Source organism: Strigops habroptila, chromosome Z (assembly GCF_004027225.2).
Source record: "Strigops habroptila isolate Jane chromosome Z, bStrHab1.2.pri, whole genome shotgun sequence".
Lineage (NCBI taxonomy): Eukaryota > Metazoa > Chordata > Aves > Psittaciformes > Psittacidae > Strigops > Strigops habroptila.
This window is the reverse complement of record NC_044302.2, coordinates 42,393,191-42,412,329: the sequence shown is the minus strand read 5'-3', so window position 1 is coordinate 42,412,329 and position 19,139 is coordinate 42,393,191. Positions and strand designations below refer to the sequence as shown.

The 19,139-nt window shown below is 48.5% G+C and overlaps 2 protein-coding genes across 5 annotated transcripts in view; one reads left to right on the top strand and one right to left on the bottom strand.

The window, feature by feature from the left end:
* Positions 1-5,861: 5,861 nt before the first annotated feature.
* XPA (XPA, DNA damage recognition and repair factor) lies at positions 5,862-14,260 on the top strand. 2 transcript variants are annotated; one of them, XM_030471236.1, is made up of 7 exons: positions 6,008-6,059; positions 6,488-7,239; positions 7,661-7,786; positions 9,892-9,997; positions 11,630-11,795; positions 12,468-12,585; positions 14,025-14,260. In XM_030471236.1, the coding sequence occupies exons 2-7, from the start codon at positions 7,059-7,061 to the stop codon at positions 14,171-14,173; spliced, it is 846 nt and encodes a 281-aa protein (XP_030327096.1). In that variant the 5' UTR covers positions 6,008-6,059; positions 6,488-7,058; the 3' UTR covers positions 14,174-14,260. The 2 variants fall into 2 exon arrangements, with proteins under 2 accessions (XP_030327095.1, XP_030327096.1); XM_030471235.1 differs by having other exon boundaries at positions 5,862-7,239.
* Positions 14,261-15,510: 1,250 nt separating this feature from the next.
* NCBP1 (nuclear cap binding protein subunit 1) overlaps positions 15,511-19,139 on the bottom strand; it is a 32,551-nt gene continuing 28,922 nt past the window's right edge. For all 3 annotated transcript variants that reach the window (XM_030471227.1, XM_030471228.1, XM_030471229.1), the window contains 2 exons: positions 18,747-18,860; positions 15,511-17,867 (listed from right to left, as the gene is read on the bottom strand). In XM_030471227.1, coding sequence (XP_030327087.1) covers positions 17,754-17,867; positions 18,747-18,860 — 228 coding nt within the window. In that variant the 3' untranslated portion in view covers positions 15,511-17,753. The remainder of the gene's footprint in view (positions 17,868-18,746; positions 18,861-19,139) is intronic.

Genomic DNA, 19,139 nt, shown 5'->3' with positions numbered 1-19,139 from the left:
CTAAGACAACAAAATCAGCTAACTGAAGGAAACCAGGTAAGTGAAGACCCTGAGGAGAAACTACTTTCTGGTCATGCTGAGAGGATACATTCAGATTACGTTCAAGATTCAAATGCTGTGGATGGCATTTGCCTCAGAAGAACCTCCCGCTGGTCCTGCATTCCTAGGAGGCTTAAGCCATACGTTTGCCCCGTATTTCTCTCACGGGTAGGATGGTGTGAACTTAAAATGCATGGTCCAGTCATTAATATCAATTCCACATCCTCCTTCTCCTCCTGTGCATCAATGCACTGAACCAGATGCAGTTCCCTTCCTGGTGGCCCTGAAGAGCAGGACTGGAGCCTGGAGATGCGCGTAGCCAGCACTGTGAGATGAACCTCTCATCACATGTTTCCAGCTAACATAAGGAAAACAAATTCTGGAGGGAGATCTGACCAAACCTGTGGACAACGGCAACAAAACGTTTTGCAGAGATTTGCTATCTCTGAAAGAGACACATCTTGCTTAAATGCTGGTAACTGGGACATGATTTTCTTGCTACAGCAGACCTTGTCAGCTGTTTTGCAGTTTTCCATTCCATTTACTCTGCACACAGGAACAAGTCAGGCTGACTTGGAAGCAATCTCTCTTTATGGTATGGCTTAAACAAAAAAAAAAAAAAAAAAAAAGAAACGAAAAAGAGGAAAAAAGTATAATACACTGAATGATACAAAGCAGAAATGTGAAGAATTTATTTTTCAATACCTACACTCCCTATCTCCTTAAATACTTCAGGAAGACCAGGATTTTACACTTTTCTCCAGAATGCTCAGCCTTTTACCATCAATAGCAGCTACATCTCATGTCTTGGAGATTAGCCTGATAAATAGTCATAGAAGCCTTCCAACATCTGAAGGGGGTGTACAAGGATGCTGGAGAGGGACTCTGCATCAGGGACTGTAGTGACAGGACAAGGGGTGATGGGTTCTAACTAAAACAGGGGAAGTTCAGGCTAGATAGAAGGAAGAAGTTCTTTATTGTGAGGGTGGTGAGGTGCTGGTACAGGTTGTCCAGAAAATCGGTGAATGGTCCCTCCCTGGCAGTGTTCAAGGCCAGGTTGGACAGGGCCTTGGGTGACATGGTTTAGTGTGAGGTGTCCCTGCCCGTGGCAGGGGGGCTGGAACTAGATGATCTTAAGGTCCTTTCCAACCCAAACCATTCTGTGATTCTATGATGTACTAGTTTTCTGCCTCAGAAGTGCCCAAAATCCTCTTAATAGAAAAAAACTGACTACAGCATTAGGCAAGGTTTCTTAATGTTTCTAAGTTGCTATAGGAAAGGTTCTTGCATGGGTTAAGTAACTGGCCAAACAGGAATATTGAAGAAAAATCTGCCAATACACACAACCCTTTTATTGAGATGCAAATATCCCTACACATGACAAGCCTAGCACATTTGGAAGAAAAAGTCCCAAAGCCTCAGGAGTTCAACATCATGACAGTTGAGACAAGTCTTCAAACCCATTTCTATAACATCTCCTGTGCCAGCCATTGGTGGGGCAAGAAACACACCCCGCCCCCCCCCCCCCACCCCATCTTAGTTTCAGAAAAAAATACATACATTCCTACTTTCCTACAGTGTTTTTATTCCTTGCATTGAACATACCAAACTGTCAAAGGCTGCTATGCCACAGTTACAGAACATGTTTGTAATTTTGCCCCAGTTTGCCATTCTTTACGCGCAAGGAAGAGAAAGGTTATTTTCCTCGTAAAATAGCAAAAGAGGATTTCTCTTTTTGGATTGCCAATCAACAACAAAAGCCTGCAGCTTTGTGGCGATCTCTGAAACAGTGAAAAGCAGCATTTTTTTCATCATGCCTTGACATTTTCCTGTTCACATATGTGAAACCAGTGTTTTCTATTTATATTAAAAGCAAACATATTAAAGTCCTATTCAGTAAAAGCAATAAAACACAAAAGTCATGTACGATGCTAGCAAATAAAAGATATTTACATTGTCATTTCACATTCTGACATATCCTGTAACGAGAAAATAATAACAAACTTGCATTAAGACCTTCTGTCAGGGAAGAATGCCAATTTTTGTCTTTAAACATTTGCACTCCAGTTCTTGCCTACCTGTTCTTTTCAGATCTGTTGCTCAAGCGTTCAACACTTTACGTGTTTCCTCCATTATCTATCTGCTCAACCAAGATTATATACATCAATTGGGAGATGACAAATGGAGCGTGAAGACAGGTCACATTACCATGAAAATCCCCTCCTACAGGTAGTAAGCAAAGGAGAAAATCTCACAGAGAGATGACAAACTTAATTTACTCTGCATGTCCCATTCTGTCCAACAGGATGACTCACGTGTATCTCTGATCCATGAGCTACGGCATAGGTGAGTTCAGGAGGAGAACACACAAATCCAAGCAGGTGCACTATCTGGTTTTAACAAGTTTCCTTCATCTTTCACAGGTCACATGCTTCTTTTTCACCAAGAAGCCAGCAATGCTTTGCCGTTTATTTGTTTAAGGTAATGTAAGAAAATGGGTGTATCAAACTAAAAACCTGATGGAAATACAATCACAAAAGACATGGTGTCTTTTGCTTTGCATCTCTAAGGATGCAACTGAACTCTTCTCTCCCATAAAAGCATTTGAAATCACTGGGCAAAATCCAATGTCTTAGTCATGCTGAGAGGCAGCAGCCAACAGCCTGAGTGTATTGGACGGTCAGTTGCTGGCTACAGAATCCAAATGCGGCTAAAACCAATGCTACCATCTGAACCATCAGGGGGAGAAGGAGAGGGAAAAGGAGAGGGAGAGAGGGGTGGGTGGGGAAGGAGAGCAGCAAAGAGATTTTTCTCGACTGCCACTCCCTGCAAAAGACAAACCTATAGAGAAGTAAGACTTTGCTAGATCTGTTTCTCATGGAACAAATATTTCTACTGAGGGAGGCCTAAGACAGTTTGGTTGTAGGCAATGCAACTGTATGCAGATCGCTGCTAAGACTTTGGGGATGCAGAGAAATAAGCGTTATCATGAGGCGAAACGGAGATACACAGCCCTGCAGCTGCTCTGTAAGTAACTCCTGGTTACAGACGTACACTGAATCTGGTTTGAAAGACCCCATCACACATGCTTACTTCCTATCATGTGGCTCCAGGTGTTTAAGTATCAGTTGCAGAGTGACTCCGTGTGAATACAGAGGAAGAGGTGTACCGCCTGGGATGGCGAACCAGTTCAGTCCAACTTCCCGTTTCCGCCACAAGCGAACATCAAGGGAAGAAGGAACACAAGGGAAATAGACGACATAACCTCCTCTGCAACACTCCCACAGCCTCCAACTGCTCTTAGCTCTGGGGATTTCCTGAGCCTGACGGGGGGTGTTGGCTCCCTAACTCTCAACGCAGCCCTCTCCCAAATACTTGGCCAACCTCCCCTGCACCCCAAAGAAACACCCTGCACGCAGTGTGCCATTCGGAAAGGCATGGCACGCATCCACCCTGATGTGACTGCTCAAAGAACCACCACCTCTTGTTCTCCCACTACCACAAATTTGGTGGTTTGCACTCAAAAAGCCAGTTGCTGCCCACCCTCTCCAAGTTACTTAGGCATATCCTGCCTCAGCAATTTCTTTTGAGCGAAAACTCTGAGCCTACTTAATTGTTGCTTTCAAAGGACACAAAGCCAGATAGCCGAGCATCCTTGTTATCCTGTTCCAGTGTTTCCTTTCTAAGAAGCAGGAAGCACAACCAGACACAGCCCTAATGGTGCAAGCTCACCACAGATCTGTAGAATGCCATAAATATGTTCCCTGTTTTGTTCTCTGTCCCCTTCCTTAAAACATGCCTTGCTTTTCCAAACACCAAGCTAGTGTTTCTGCGGGCCACAGAGAGTCCCCCTCCTGAGAGGCAAGGAGCCATTTCAGATATCGCTGTTGTTTCTGTAAAGTTAGGTCCAGGTTTCCGCATATACGTCATCTTGCATTTATCTACCCTGTATTTAATCTACGTTTTTACTGCCGAGTCACCCACATTCTTTACGGATGACCCTCACCCCTGCTAACTTGAGAAAGTTTTGTGTAGTCAGCAAACATTCTCGTCTTACTGCTCGCCATTTTCTCCAAGGGAGGGATGAGTTGCCAAGCACTGCTAAGCTGCCTTCCTGCACTCAACTACTCAAACTGATGCTGTTCATTGTGGCTATGAAATAATGCACGTCTTCACTTGCCAATTAATGAAAGCTACTTTTTAATACATGGCTACCAGCAGCCAAGTAATATCGAGTATTACTTGGCATACAGCACCTGAAAACCTATGGAAAACAGAGATACCATTATGATTATTAAATCACGTGCACCCACTGAGCGATGTGTGTTTAGTATTAAATACGGGTATTATTCCATGACCAGAGGAGTGCATACGAGATATTTTGTGACCCCTCGCTAATGCATAACTATTATTTTATCACCTTCTCATGACCACTGAAAATTAGAAGCGCTGTATTTGATTCATCCTGGTTGAAGCAGAGATGGGGAGAATATTCTGCTGTGATTGCCCAGTCATACTGACCCTGACAAAAAGCCAAAAAAAAAAAAAAAAAAAAGAGGCCCTTTAGCATACGTTTCTAAAACCGTTTCACTGAATAAAGCACTATCTGCACTGCACAGATAGCTGCGGCCCACCGCCAGTTTTGTTCGAGTGTCTTGCCTCTGAATTTGCTTTCGTTTATGTCTTCTGATTTCCTTCTAATTTTCAGTTTGTTTGCGTAATTAATAATGACCTTCTGCACTTAAACCCCTTGCAGAGTGTCCCAAGCTTGACTTCAATTTAACGCAGTTTCAGTTTTTGGTTTGTGAATGAACTATTTGTTAACCCCCAAGCACAACTCAAAAGTTCATTATTCCCGAAATTTCCACTCTTAGAGAGCCAGGGAGAAAAGACGGACACTCGAATAAAATCAGGAATTCGCAGATAAGTTGTGTTTACTTTTCAAGCAGAAATTTTCCAAGCCACGTAGCAAACATTTTGCTTAAAAACTACTCTTATTTTACTTACTTCTAAGGCATTTATTAATCTCTCTGTAACTCTACCGTCGGTTAAGTCCAAAGGAGAGCGTAATGAGGCTGCAGAAATGTGTGCTCATACTGCTCCGTTTCGTAAGCTGCTTCCGGTAGGCCAGGATTACAATTTGAATTTTCATCTATGAAACACCTCGTGCTGCAGACCCTTCTCTGTGACCGTGAAAGGTGTCCGGACACGTTCACTGTGGCGAGTGTCCAACTTTGCACAAACACTGAAAAGCAATCTTGCTGGAAGCGGGCAGTTTAGTATGACTCGGCTATTAATTTTTAAGGAGGAGGTTCTGTGATCTGTGACGAGACCAGTATTGTAATTGACAGGAGGAACTACCAACTGCTCATGCAGATATTTGAACCACTTAAGATGTCTTCATCCGCGTTTAAATATATATATATATATTTATATTAAAAAAAAAAAATTCCCAGAAGTAGGGTGCCCTTTTCGCAGCGTTCACAGCACACTCTGCTGGCTGCTGCCGAAAGTTAGTACCAGCCTGCAAAGGAAATCAAAATGTGTTTTTTCGGCACGGCAGAAGCCGGGCTTGTGCCGGGTGAGCAGCGAGGACGGGGACGGAGAGGCGCTGGGGATGTTTTCTGAGGGCAGCGGTGACGGGTTGGCAGCAAATCTAATTTCGTGAAAGAGAGAGACCTTATTTTGGGGGGGTGGGGTGGGGAGGGGAGGACTACGGGGCACGACTCCTTTCAGCGCTGTAAGGTCACACCACTTCGGCATGGTGGCCGGAGCCAACAACTGCCCCGGCGCCGCCGTCCCTGTTTCTTCAAGGACGGGGCAGGCGCTGCCTAACGGACGAGGGAGGGTCACTGGCTGTTGGGCATTAAGCTGGCTTTATATGAAAGTGGCTTAGAGCCACATTTGCATGACAAAGCCATTTACGTGTATCTCATCAATAAGGAAGGCTCCGGGCTGCATTTGTTCTCCCCGGGCTCTCGCATCACGCGCAACCATTAAAGGTAGCGGCGGGAATGTCGGTAAGCGAGTCGGCCGGTGCCATGCGGAGCGCGGCGCGGGTCACCCGGGGCCCCGAGCACCCGCCAAACCAGTTCAGTGCCTTGGCTTTTTTTTTTTTTTTTTTTTTTTTCCGGGGCGGAAAAACGTGCTCGGGAGCTGCTCGGGCAGGCCCGGCCAGGCGCTGCCGCTGCCGCGCCCGGGGGAACCGGGGCCGCGCTGTCTGCGGTCGGAGGAGCTGGGGACAGCGCGCGCGTGGAGGACCGGGGCGTCCCGGCCGGCGCGGCGCCGGGACGCGGAGCGCTGCGGGGTCGCTGCGGAGGGCGCGGGGAGGCGGACAAAGGGGGATCTGGCGGGTGACGCTGCTCAGGAATTCCTGCCGCCGCGGCGGGCGGGGGGAAGGGGAAGGGAGGAACGGGCGGTGCGGTGTCTGCTTTTTTTCTCTCCACAGGGTTGCCCAAGCCCACAGCGGGGGGTGCTGCAGAAAACGCTCGAAGCGGCACACGCGGCCCAGCGCGGAAATCGCAGGGTCATGGCTCCCCTCCCCCTCCCCACCCCACCCCGATACCCGCACCGGGACCCACAACTGGGTCCCGCCGCTCCGGCGACCCCCCCCGCTCCCCCGTCCACCTTCCCCCGGGACGCCCCGTCCGTGCCGCAGACCCGACCCCCCCCCACCCCGCCGTCCCCAGCCCCTTGTGGCGTCGCGCCACGCAGGCCCCGGCCCCCGCCCCGCCAGGCCCCGCGCACTCCTTCCCCCCCTTCTTCTCCCCCCCCCCCCTCCCCCGCCCGCTGCGGATCCCGGCACGCCCCGCGCGGCGGTGAGGCGGGGCCCGCCGTGGCGGTGCGGGGAGGCGAGGCGGCGGCTGCGCGCATGCGTGGGGGCCTCGCCCCTCTCGCCCCCTCCCCCGCCTCGCGCGGTGCGCCGGCGCAGTGCGGCGCGGCTCGTGCGAGGGGAAGGGCGAGTCGCGGCTGTCGGAGCGAGGGGGGGATCCGCGCCGCTCCGCGCCTCCTCCGCCGCCATGGCGGGCGCGGCACCGGCACCGGCACCCGTCCCGGCGCCTGAGGAAGTGGAGACTTCAGCGGCGGCGGGCGAGCGACCGTCCCTCTCGGCGGCAGCGCTGGCGAAGATGGAACGGAACCGGCAACGAGCGCTGGCACTGCGGCAGGCGCGGCTGGCGGCTCGGCCCTATCCTGCCGCAGGTCGGACGGCGGTGGAGTGTCCCGGCTTCACCGGGCAGCTCCCCGCGCCCTTTCCTCTTTCCTTGGGGGGCGAAGGGAGGTTGTTCGTGGGGGGGTGGGGGGGAGCGCCTCGAGGCGGCGGGAGCGGTGGGGGGGGGGGAGGGGAAGGGAGCGAGGGAGGTGGGGGGGGTAAGGGGGTTAAGCCGTGAGGCGCGAGGGCCCCCTCCCTCCCCCCACGTTGCTGGATATTGGGGGGGTGGGGGGGGAAAGGAGGTTCCTCGCGCGCGCGCCGGGGCCCCCCGCCTCGCGCGCGGAGGGGGGGGTGGGGGGGGAAGAGAGAGGAATGGTGTGGGGGAAGAAGGGGGGGCTGCGCAGGCGCGCCCCCTGCTGGCGGCGGCTCCAGCCGCGGCACTTAACGCGGCGTCTCGTTTGTCTTCCGCAGGCGGCCAGCGGGCGAGGGCCCCCGCCAAGGTCGTGGATACGGGAGGGGGCTTCTTCCTGGAGGAGGAGGAGGAGGAGCTGGAGGAAGGGGCCGGCGGCGGCGCCGGGAAAATCGTGCATCCCCCCGGTAAAAAAAGCCAGAGACCCTCGGGGGAGGGAGCGGAGCAGGAAAGAGGCGGCGCCGAGTGCGCGGGGCTGGCGCGGGAGGGCAGGAAGGAGCGGGGGCAGCAGCGAGCGGCGGCATGGGCGGGAGGGCGCGGGAGAGAGGGCGCCTTTCTCTTTTTCCCGGGCTTTTTCCCCCCCTTTCTTCTCCCCCTCTTTTTATCTTTTTTTTTCTCTTTTTTTTTTTTTAACCTCTTTTCCCCCCTCCATTTTCTTTTTTTTTCTCATTCCCTCTTTTCGTCTCTTTCTGGATGTGCTGAATTCCTGGCGCGTCCGAATTCTTTCAGCATTAAGCACGCGGTAATTAAAAATGGAGAATTTTAAGCCGCGGAAGTGGGACACAACCAGTGCCCTTGGGTATATATAGCACGTTTCTTCTTTTTTTTATTTTTTTTTTTTCCTCGATAAACCTTATTTCTACGATTTCTTTCGGGAATTGGAATTTTGAGAGCAAAGTAAGTGTGAATCCGCGGGATTTCGTTGGGTTTGGGGAATTTGGAGGTTGATGGCGTTTATGCTGAGATGAGAGCATTGCTGCAGTGCCAGCTTTTCGCGTTATAAAACGTACTCTGACGCCAAGTTGCTGATCGGTTGGTGGAGGATTTCAACACATTGTCTGGTGATATTCTCCCTCCAAAAAGCAAATGGAGAAGTAAGGATCCCAAAATAGATCCAATTTCTTCTCTGGGATTGTCTTTGTCTTGCTTTGTTCTGCTCTGAATCGGCTGCGGGGCTATTGGTGCAGTATCTCTTTGTTAGAAATCGCCACCAGATTTCATTAAGCGTGTAAATGATGAGCAGTTTTACTTCTTTCGAGGTGTTAATGTTTAACAATAAATTAAGCGGATCTGGGATGCCTTTACACGGGGGGAGGTGTTTTTGCTGTGTAATTCTTGATGTCATTGTCTTAATAAAATGCCTCTACGTTCGGGAGTACTGCCTGAAATGATGAAATGTGATGTAAGAGCATGACTATGTGAAGTACTGAGCATCCCCCCCTGTCGCTTGCGGGGCTGAATTGGCATAAAATGTCGTCTTTGCTAAGATCGAATCTGCTATAAATGCAACCACAATTAAAAATGTATGGTGCTGCATATCAAGCATTAATCTTATCTTTCAGGTATTGTTAAAATTCTGCGGTATTGCCTCACTTCTAGCCCTTGAAACTGTATAAAAATGTTAGAATTTTTGTTAGAATTGCAATGTTACTGCTAGAGGAGGGTTCCTCATAGCTGCGGTGTTTCTCGGTGTCCCACGGAATGTAAAGCAGATGGCGATGACGCTGGAGGTGATCTGCCCGGCGAGGATGCGGCCAGCAGCGGTAGCCGGCAGTGGAATGAGTCTGGGCTTGGAGCAGTGCTGAGAGGGCTTGGGGAGAGGATTGTAGTGGAGCTCCATCCCCATTCCACTCCTAGCAGCTCTCTGGCCATCCTCCTCCGTTTCTGCCACCCGGAACAGACAAGAAAGAGCTTTTGCAACCATCCCATGCCTCCATTGAGCTCGTTTAGGGAGAGGCAGGTGTGGCTGAGCTAGGAAAAAAACTGGAGCAGACTGAGAGGACTATGATACCAGTGCTGTTCCTGTGCTGCTTCCTGCTCACGCCACCCTCTTCAAACTGCATCCCCTTCTCTGCTTCCTCCTGTTTCTGCCTGCACGTCCTCTCTAAATCGGGGCGTATTTTGGAGGGCCAGAACGGAGGAAGCTGTAGGAGGGGATATGAAGCACTTTATGAGGAAACACGGAGGGCTTTTTTTTTTTCTTTCTTTCTTTTTTTTTTAACAATGGCTAAGTCGAAACAAATGTGTGTATTTGAATGTTGAAATCCAATACTTTGTACAGTGAACCTTACAGCAAGAACAGAAATACACCAGCAGAGATGGGATTAAATGATAACGGGTTTCTATTTGTACTTGTAACTGTTGGGGAAAACTTCGATAGAGGAGTGAAACTAGTCTGTAAAAAATAACTCTATAATGTGAATTTTAGTAAAGTCGCCTGTAATACCAATTCCAGATGTTTGGCTTTTAATGTTACAGTTCCCTAAAAAGAAAAAAAATTTCTCTCCATTAGCACCTGTGCTAGAATTTGACTATCTCATCTGTGGAGACTGTGGCAAAGAATTCATGGATTCCTACCTTATGCAGCACTTTGATTGGGCAACATGTGATAATTGCAGGTACTGCAAATAATCAGGAGAGGAAAGCTTTATTTTATGTAAAAGATTGCTGGCTATAATAGAGTTAATCGCAAATGTGCTGATTAATCAAAAAAGCTGACGGCAAAGAGGCGGTTTATCAGTAACTTTAAATACGTACTGAGAAAGTAAACGGGAGTTGTGGGATTACCTGTATTTCCCATTATGAAAGTGAAGAACAGCGCATTGTCTCGTGAGCCTGTGTCGGGGTTAAGGGGCATCGGTGGGGTTTTGCGTTAACGTGGTGCAAACCTGATGTCGTGGAGCGCAGTAAAGTGCGTGTGTCAGCACGGAAATGTGTTCGGTGTGGCAGGCTACGGCTATGCAAAAAGCTGATAGAACGCAGAGTGCCCGCTTTCTGGAGCAGTGCGGGGATTAGGAGAGTATTTGCAGTCGTCGGGAATTAACCCGAGTAAAGTTAGTACTTTGATCAGCACAAGAGAGCCGGGAGCGGGGAGCCAAAGGGCAGAGTCGCCGTGCGATGTTAACGGGTTGAGGTGCACGGTAAGCAGGAGTTCGACCTTGGGCAGAAGGCACTTATCTCAAACAGAAAATGCTCCAAAAGCCGCAGAGATAACCGGGGTAATGAAACGGACTCTGAAGCAGCAGCCAACCAGCCATTAGTGTCAGAATGAATGGGGGAGGAAAAAAAAAACAAAGATAGCAGCCGGGAGTTTGTTCCGAGAGCTTCCCTGCTTACTACAGGGAGCGGCCAGGGCGTGCACATGGTGTGGGCAGCTCAGTCATTAGAGGCAAAGTGCTGTCTCCAAGATAAAGTGGGTGGATGGAGCCTGTCAAGCAGAGGGCTCCGAGCCTGAGGAGTGGTTTTCCGTCGGAGTGAGCTCTCGCAGCAGAGCGCTAGCGATTCCTTGCTGCATTAGCTTTTACGGTGAACTTTGAATTCTAGTAAAGCTACATTGGCAGCAGCGCTTCCTTGATGACCGTTGCTAGCAATTACTGTTTGGCAGATTGCTCCGGCTCGAGCAATTCAAGTTACACTTCAGTCAGGATTGCGTAAATGTAGGGGGGGTTTTTTTTCATTAACTCATAAATGCTGCTGTGGCTGCAGAGTTTTTCACTGACTGGTAAAATCTAAAGTCTTTATTGCACGGTTCCTCTGCCTATTTGCATTTGGAAGCGAGTGCTCTGCCTGTGTTGCTAATCTGTTTCTGGGATCTAGAAGCATATGGAGTGTGTATATTCTCAGGTGATCTGACCTATCTCGCGTTACATATTCTTTCTCTTTTGACCATGTGTCAAGCTTGTTCTTTTTGCCTCTTGAATTGCATCTAGGTTAGGTGAATACCTAAAGTTATTCCTACTTTTTAAGTTTCAGCTACTCCCTCTTGTAAGAATATGTAAGAAAAGCACGTCTGGAAAAACAGGCTTCTCAGCCTATGTGTGCTCAAATGGGAGGATTTTTAAACTTAATTTCAGTAAACCCAGCCTGGAGTTTAGCTGTAGATTGTCAGAATCCAGAGTTATTTGCATACATAAAAAACCGAAGGGATGAGGGCAGCCTGTATTTCAGGAATGTTAGAAATGGTGGGGACTTAGATGTTAATAACAGGGCTTTCAGGTGCAGCTTTCTCATCATTATTTTACGTCTTCCAGAGACACTGAAGATAAGCATAAGCTTATAACAAGGACAGAAGCAAAAGAAGAGTATCTTCTTAAAGACTGTGACTTGGATAAGAGGGAACCAGTGCTCAGATTCATTGTGAAGAAAAACCCTCACAATTCACGATGGGGTGACATGAAACTTTATTTAAAACCACAGGTATAGAAACTTAGTATATTTCAGAACTCTTTTTGCCTTCTTACAACATCATTAGCCAAAATGTTGTTGCTTTGGTTCTGATTTCTGAATGACTTTGTCAAAGTTTAGTATATTCTGGGTAGCTTGTGTAAATGTTCTGTATTGTTAAAGAGCTGTAGTCCAAATTCATGGAAGTGTCCGTGTTTTGGGAGCATTGTAAAGATGTTCATGGCCCACAACTTGGTGGTGTGTGCAGTTGCAGGTCATGAAGCACATGGCCTTTCAGTGACACTGAAATGGTGTGGGGCAGCTGCTGCTGTGTGCAGTCCTTTGTAGCTGTGGCCTCGTGTTCGCAGCTCTCCCCTCAGAGGCAGCAGGAAAGGCAAGTAGATTTTCCAGAGCTCTTGCCTTGTCTTGTTTGCTACTTTTGTAGGAGTGCTGCTGCCTTAGTGGAATACGCACAAAATTAGAGCTGGGCTTGATCTGTTGCATCTACTAATACTAAAAATCAGTGTTGCCTCTTGCTGTGGAAGGAATGCATGTTTGCAGTCAAAAGCTAAGAGATAGATGGGAGGCAGTGGCAAGACTGGGTTGGCTTGTGTGTGTAGCAGAAAAGAATTAAATTTGTGAGTTAGAATAGTTTACTTTTATAATTTCAGGGCAAAAATAAACATATTTATGTCCATCCTGCAGGTAATCAAGCGTTCTCTTGAAGTCTGGAGTAGTGAAGAATCATTGCAAGAAGCAAAGGAACTCCGCCGTGACAACAGAGAGAAGATGAAACAGAAGAAGTTTGATAAGAAAGTTAAAGGTAAAGGGTTAAACTTGCAGTACCTGAGGTGAAGTGTAGTTCTGCTCGAATTTGTTTCTGCATCTGATGAAAGTGTTGAGAATACTTTCAGTGTGGCAAAATGGAGGCTTTCAGGAGCTGTGTGGGTAAGCCTAGAGCAGTCTGGTCTGACCTCATAGCTGACTATTTTGGGCAGAGGGTTGGACCTCTGGTAGGGAGCTGAGGTCCTTTCCAACCTGAATTACCCTGTTGTCCTGTGGACATGGTGTGAGAGCAATCAGCTACAATGGTTCATTATGATGCTTTAAATGTTTTTTTCTTATGACCCAGAATGTGCCATAGATTGTTTCTGTTACATTTTCTGACTTGGGGAGACTGTGGATTTTTGTGGCAGTGGGTTATAATTCTGTCATGCATGTGCTTTCAGGTGGAGTAACTGTAAATGAAGGTAGAAAATGCCTTTTCCCACTGTTCACAGCATCCCCAGCTGCTGGTTTTACTGCTCATTATCCTTGTTTTTTCCTGAAAAATTAGTGTTTAGGAGAGTATTCAATGGGTGGAACTTTTTAAAAATACTTTGAGCACAGACATGCCGAAATCTTAAGAAAGACCACGTGCTCCTTCACAAGAGCTGTGGCTTACCATGGTGTCTGTGCCGCCCATCTGTGCTTCTCTCTGGGTCGACACTCATGGGGCAGAGCTCAGACTGGCTGTACTGGTATTGTCTGGCAGGGGCCCAGCGTGAGACTGAGCAAATAACCCCTGTCTCTGCCGTGCCGTGCCGTGCTGTGCCTTGCTGGCAGCGGCACATGGGGGGACTGGGACCGGGCGTAGCCAAGATGCCAGAGCAGAGACCAAGCACGGGCCTAAACGTGGCGGGGTGCGCAGCCTGAGCGGCTTCACTCCGACGTGGCAGCGTTGTGCTGCTCCGTGTGCTTGCAACATCCGGAGAAGCATCCCGGGCTTGGCACGCCCCGCTCGCCTGGAACCTGCTGGCTTCGCCACGGCTGCTGCAGGGCAACTCACAGCACCAGGCCCAGAGCGGAGAGTGCCAGCTCATCCGGGAGGCTTGCTGTGACCAGAATGAGAAGTGCTCTGCCTTGCCCGGGTAAAACAAATGGGGCGTTCTGGTGAAAACGCTGCGTTCCGCCGACCCCTCTTGGATACCTCGGAATGGCTCTGTGTAAAAAGGCAGCGGGCAACGTGTATGTAGTTCATATGGAAAATCTTCCCTTCTGAGACATCGTTGTCAGGCTAGTTCTTCTCCTTTAAAAGATGCAAACAAGGCAAAGGTTGCAAGGCAAGTCAGAGCTTGTTCTTGCAGTAGCAGATTCTCACCCAAAATGTATGGAAGACAGGCAACAGGCAGATTAGCATCTGTAGTCCTGGTTAGCTTGAGTGTTATTAACTATTGCTTAAGATTTACTAAAACCTTAAAATTTTCTTGTATTTCTCATCAGAACTCCGCCGTGCTGTGAGGAGTAGTCTGTGGAAGAAAAAAACCAGTATCCACGAACATGAGTATGGACCAGAAGAAAACATTGACGAATCTACCTTTAAAAAGACATGTATTGTATGTGGCCATGAATTGACTTATGAGAAGATGTAGTAATAATCTTTCCCCCCACACACCCTTTAATTATCTTTTTAATGGTATTTTGTATCGAAGTCAAATAAATGCTAATTATGAACAAGCTGTTGCCGAATTCTCTGAGGAATGGTGCTCCATTGGTTGTAAGAAGCTCAGCAATAAGAACAATACGCGTTGGGTTTTACGCTAGATCTGGCTGGTCTGGTTTGCTGTTACTGGGGGAGGGGGCATCCGGCTAATACAGCACCTTCCCTGCTGGTGGGAGACCTGGGCTGGGAGACTCGGCTCCATTGAAGGAGAGCGTTCCCAAGAGGAACGGCGCCTGCCCTGCGGAGGTTCTGACACGTCTCTGCGTGATTCATAAGGGAGAGTCGTTAACAGTATCCTCTGCAGCTTCCCACCCCCCCCCCCCCGCCAAGTTTCGGACCAGAGACCAAGGTGACTCTCACACCGCAGCTCTGTCCGAAATTTGCAAGTCAAAAGGGTAAATGCCTTTCCTCGGGGGCACGGGGGAAGTGGCATTCCAAGGTAGATCTCTTAAGTGCACCCAACTGCTTTCAGCAGAAGGTGGATTTGCTTTCAGGTGCAAATTTCGGATCTTAACAGCTGTTATGGAATGCTGGTGGAAGCGGCCGAAGAGAGGGAACACGCTCTGCATTTGTTTGCCATTATGCACATGGCAAATACCTGCGAAGTCTCCGGGGGCTCGGGGGAGCTAACGGCAGCGGTGCCGCGGGGGGGGGGGGGGGGGGGGCAGGCGGTGGTCCCTGAACGAGCCTTCACTGCCCCCTCCGGGCGGGCAGCGCTCGGTGACCGGCCTCCTCCCCCCAGGCACGGCGACCGGGGCACCCCGGGAGGCGGCCGGTCCCGGCCGAGCTTTTGGAGGTTCCATGTCCCGGCGCTGCGTTGGGCCCCATATCTCCTCTGCAGGGCCGGTGTGTGCTGGGCGCTGACTCACGGCCGGCGGGCATGCCGCAGCACCGGCGCCCGGCCCGGCCCTGCCCGGCGCGGCCGCCCTGCAGCCGGGAGGCGGAAGGCAGAGGAGGGGTTCCCCGCCAACCCCCGCGGCACTGGCAGCACCACGCTTGCCTCGCCCGGCCCGCAGGAGGACAAGGGAGCCTGCTGGATCAGCCCGCGGTGCCAGGAGGAGAAGCGCTGGCGCTGTGTTAGTCAGGGTACCGGCCACGGCCCCGCGGAAACGAAACTGCTCCACCCCGGCCGCATGGAATCCCAACCCAGAACAGCCCCCGCAACCCCCCATCACCGTTGTGCCAGGGCCCCCAGACCAGGCAGGACAAACACTGCAGTAACAACCTGGTTCACCTTCATTTATTTTTAATTGTGCATCTTTCCCCCCCCCAACCACACCACATTTCTACAGCATCTTTACACTACCCGCCACCCACCCCATGCTTCGGCAGTTGCAGGGTTCTCCAGTCAGCTGCTGGTATTGCTATGTAAGCGTCTCCAGTGTGCCGGTCAAGTCAGGTGTACAGCGCTGGACCCACAGAGAGGGGAAGGTGGCAGGAAATGTAATCACAGCCCATGATCGCCATGTAAATCAAACCGATTCTGAAAGACATTGCTAGGTGGTTTTAAATTGTAGGATTACGCCTAGGCATGTGCAACTGGATCTCCAGCACCCGTATTTGTCAAGGCTCAGAGGAAGTTACAGGTTTGCAAGTTTTAACTAACTGCATTATTATGGAAGTCCCATTTATAGTCAGACCCCCACCATTAGCTAGTAGCAGAACTCTGACACTGGTCCAAGCCAGTGAAAAAACTATTAAAACCCAATTAAAACCTCTACAGTATTAAATGTTTCTTTAAAAAATACCCAAACAGCTATTTGATTACTCAAGAACAATAACAAAAAAATATCTGAAGCATTAGTCTGTGCATGACTGACAAAACCCTTGCATAAAGCAAATTTACAAGTAACAAGTAACAGTATACCCTGAAATAATGGAAGGAAGAACCAAATCAGTAGAGAAAGAAGAAGTAACAAATCTAAGTCTATGAGGATACATGGGAATGCTATGGGCCACATACAAACTTATGTCAAAGTAGGAAGCTCCGTTTTCAACCTCCTCAGTTGATTAGGAGGTCAGTTGATCCTGAAATATTGCTGAAATACCTTAACAGGTATAATGCTTGGAAAACAAACAAAAAAAAAATCATACAGGAACAGACTTGCTCAAAGCTCGTCACTTTCTAAGCTTAAACTGACTGGCAATGGCTATGCAACTCTTTAAACATTCACCTGAATAATCAAGAGGCTAAGAGCAGCCTGGAAATGCCCTGTATGCTGGCAAACTGGAGCACCTAAGGCAGCGCCTTACCATCTGTCACTGCTTACCCTAATAGAGACCACACTGGCTTGGTGTTTATGTACGTAATGTTATCTGTGTAACTCAAAACTGAGGCTACTCTATTCTCAGGTTGTTTTGCCTCCTCTGTGAGATATCGCCTAATTCAGCATTAAAATGTTTTCTGAAGACGTGGGAACCGCGTTCTGTTATCGCATGTTTAAACCAAGGGAACAGCAGCAGATGCAGACACTGCAAAGCTGCTGTTACTAAGCTAGATAAAGGGAGAGCACTTGGTTCATCCAGCACCATTAACTGGGAAGATTTCTGGCATCCCTGCGGTTCAGCCTAGTGCAAGTGTGGCAGCCCAACAGGCTGAAATACAGGAAGAAGCTGAAGCAGGTCCTGCCAGAAGCTGCCCTGGCACCGGGTGCTGGACCTCCCAACACCCAGGTAGGGCCTGAAGCACAGAAGTCACCAGTCCGCTCCACTCCAACCCTGGTTTGCTGTCTCTGTGTACCAGTAAAGACTCCTGACAGGAGCAATTTATGACTCTTCGACCACACTTTGAGGAGGACTGAGTTTTTCAGATGCTGCCCATGAAGTTCCTCTACCACTTGTTTGTAGCTGCTGTAATAAGACACTAGATAATAAATTTAAAAAACCATATTCCAACTGTATTACAACCATGTTCTTTCAAACTGAAAACCTAGCTGGCTCAGTAACAAATCCAAATGCTCTATACTACTTTGAAAGCTTAAACTCAAGTGTTTCACATCCCCAAAGTTAAGACACTTTTTCTATGCCATACTAGAGAAGTTACCACACTGTTCACTGAGAAGGTGCATCCCTTTCATACTCACAAACCAGTATCAACTGTTTCTCATTTCTGTAATTCCTATGATTTAAAGGCCAGGCTAACAAATTCTATTGTTCGAGGGCTTTTATGTCGGGGCTTTTTTTTGGCTTTTCTTTTTTTCCTGATTTTTATAAAAACAAAAAAGAAGAAACAAAAATACTATTATAAAGTCAAAAGTCAAACCAAGTTAAAAGACAAAGAAAAGAATTCATACTTCACGTCTATCCCCTATCAGCCATCTCTTATAAGGCTTATGATGCTTACACAGTTTGCTGTTGGTTAGAGTACTGTATTGTTTTATATAGGAGCACACGAAAGCCAGTTTTAGTCAAAAAATTTTTCTATCCCCATATCAAGTTTTATCATGTAAAAAAACCAAACGTCAAATTCACTAAAGTCCTGCAGACAAGACTCTGCCCGTGAATAATCCTCAAGCCTGCAGAGCACAGAACTGCTGAAACACGGCCAGTATATGGTGGTCCAGTTCAGCTGTAAACAGGAGGTTCTCTAGGGTAACCATGTATTGCTGGATGATCTGGTGATGCTGGCAGATAAAAAAAAAAAAACAAAACACATTTCATTTGTATTTATATAAGAACAAGCAGAGAGGTCAAGACATGTAAGAATCACAGGTCAAATGTTTTCATCGAAGTTGTTGAGCATATCTCCTTTCCACAGCACAGTAGCCACTGGCAAGGCAAGCGTGATGCTGAGCCACACTGACTGCAAGAAGAAAGCAAGTGCAGAAATCCTGTTTGAAGAGCTCCCTGTAGCTCTTCACTCCTGGATCCTGAATTGAGGACAGGATCCCATTCGACTGCAGAGATTCCTAAGAGAATCATGATACTTGCTTTCCTCTGGAGCCAGACTTACTACCCATGAAGGGTTCAACTCAGAGGGGGACTACACTACCAGTCCTATTCCTCTACAGTTCTGCTGCTCATACAGGTGTAATTTTATATTCCTATCACTTTCATGCAGCCATCTGTGCTCGCTACCTGATTAAGACAGAGCCAAGAATTCAAAAATGACCTTTAATAGATATTTATGCATCTTATTAGAAGGAATTCTGCAATACTTTAATCCACTTACATAAAAGACATCTATTTTGGTATCCTAGTTCGCTCACCACTTTGCCCTTACTATGAACACACAGTTAAGAGGAATTCGGCGAAATTCCTAATCAAATCTCAGTATCTTTTTTGCAGCGTGCTGACAGTGTGGGAACTGATCACGAACCAGTTTCTCCACCAATCTGTGTCAGAGACGTGGCCAGAGGCAGAGTCACGTCCTTGCCCCACACCAGCCTTCAGAGCAGCCTGCTACTGCCACCTACTGCTGCTCCCGGGCGCCGCGCACTGCTCCGGGCACGGCGCTTTCGATCGGCACCCCCCTCCCTGCCCGCAGCCCTCCACACACCTACCTGTAGGAAGATCTGTTGCAACCTCTCTATACAACTCCTGTACCAGGGTGTGAACACGTCAATTCCACCCGTCTCGCAGCGCACCAAGTGCTCAGTTAACAGCATAATGAAACGCTGCAACAGAAGGAAAAGAAAAGAAATAAACCTTACGTCTTATAAAATGAATAAGGAACCCTAACCTCAGCTAAGAGGATCCAGGGGACAGCAGCTTTGACAGCAATGTGAGAATAATTATCTTTAATTATTTTGCTTAGCTAACACTGAATTTAGTAAGCAACTACAAGCCAGTCAACCTTGTGATTGTTCAGGAAACTGTACACTAGCAGAACTCCCCTGCTCCTGAGCACTCGAAACTGAGCAGGTCCTGTTCAGAAGCAGTCTTTGCAAGGGGAT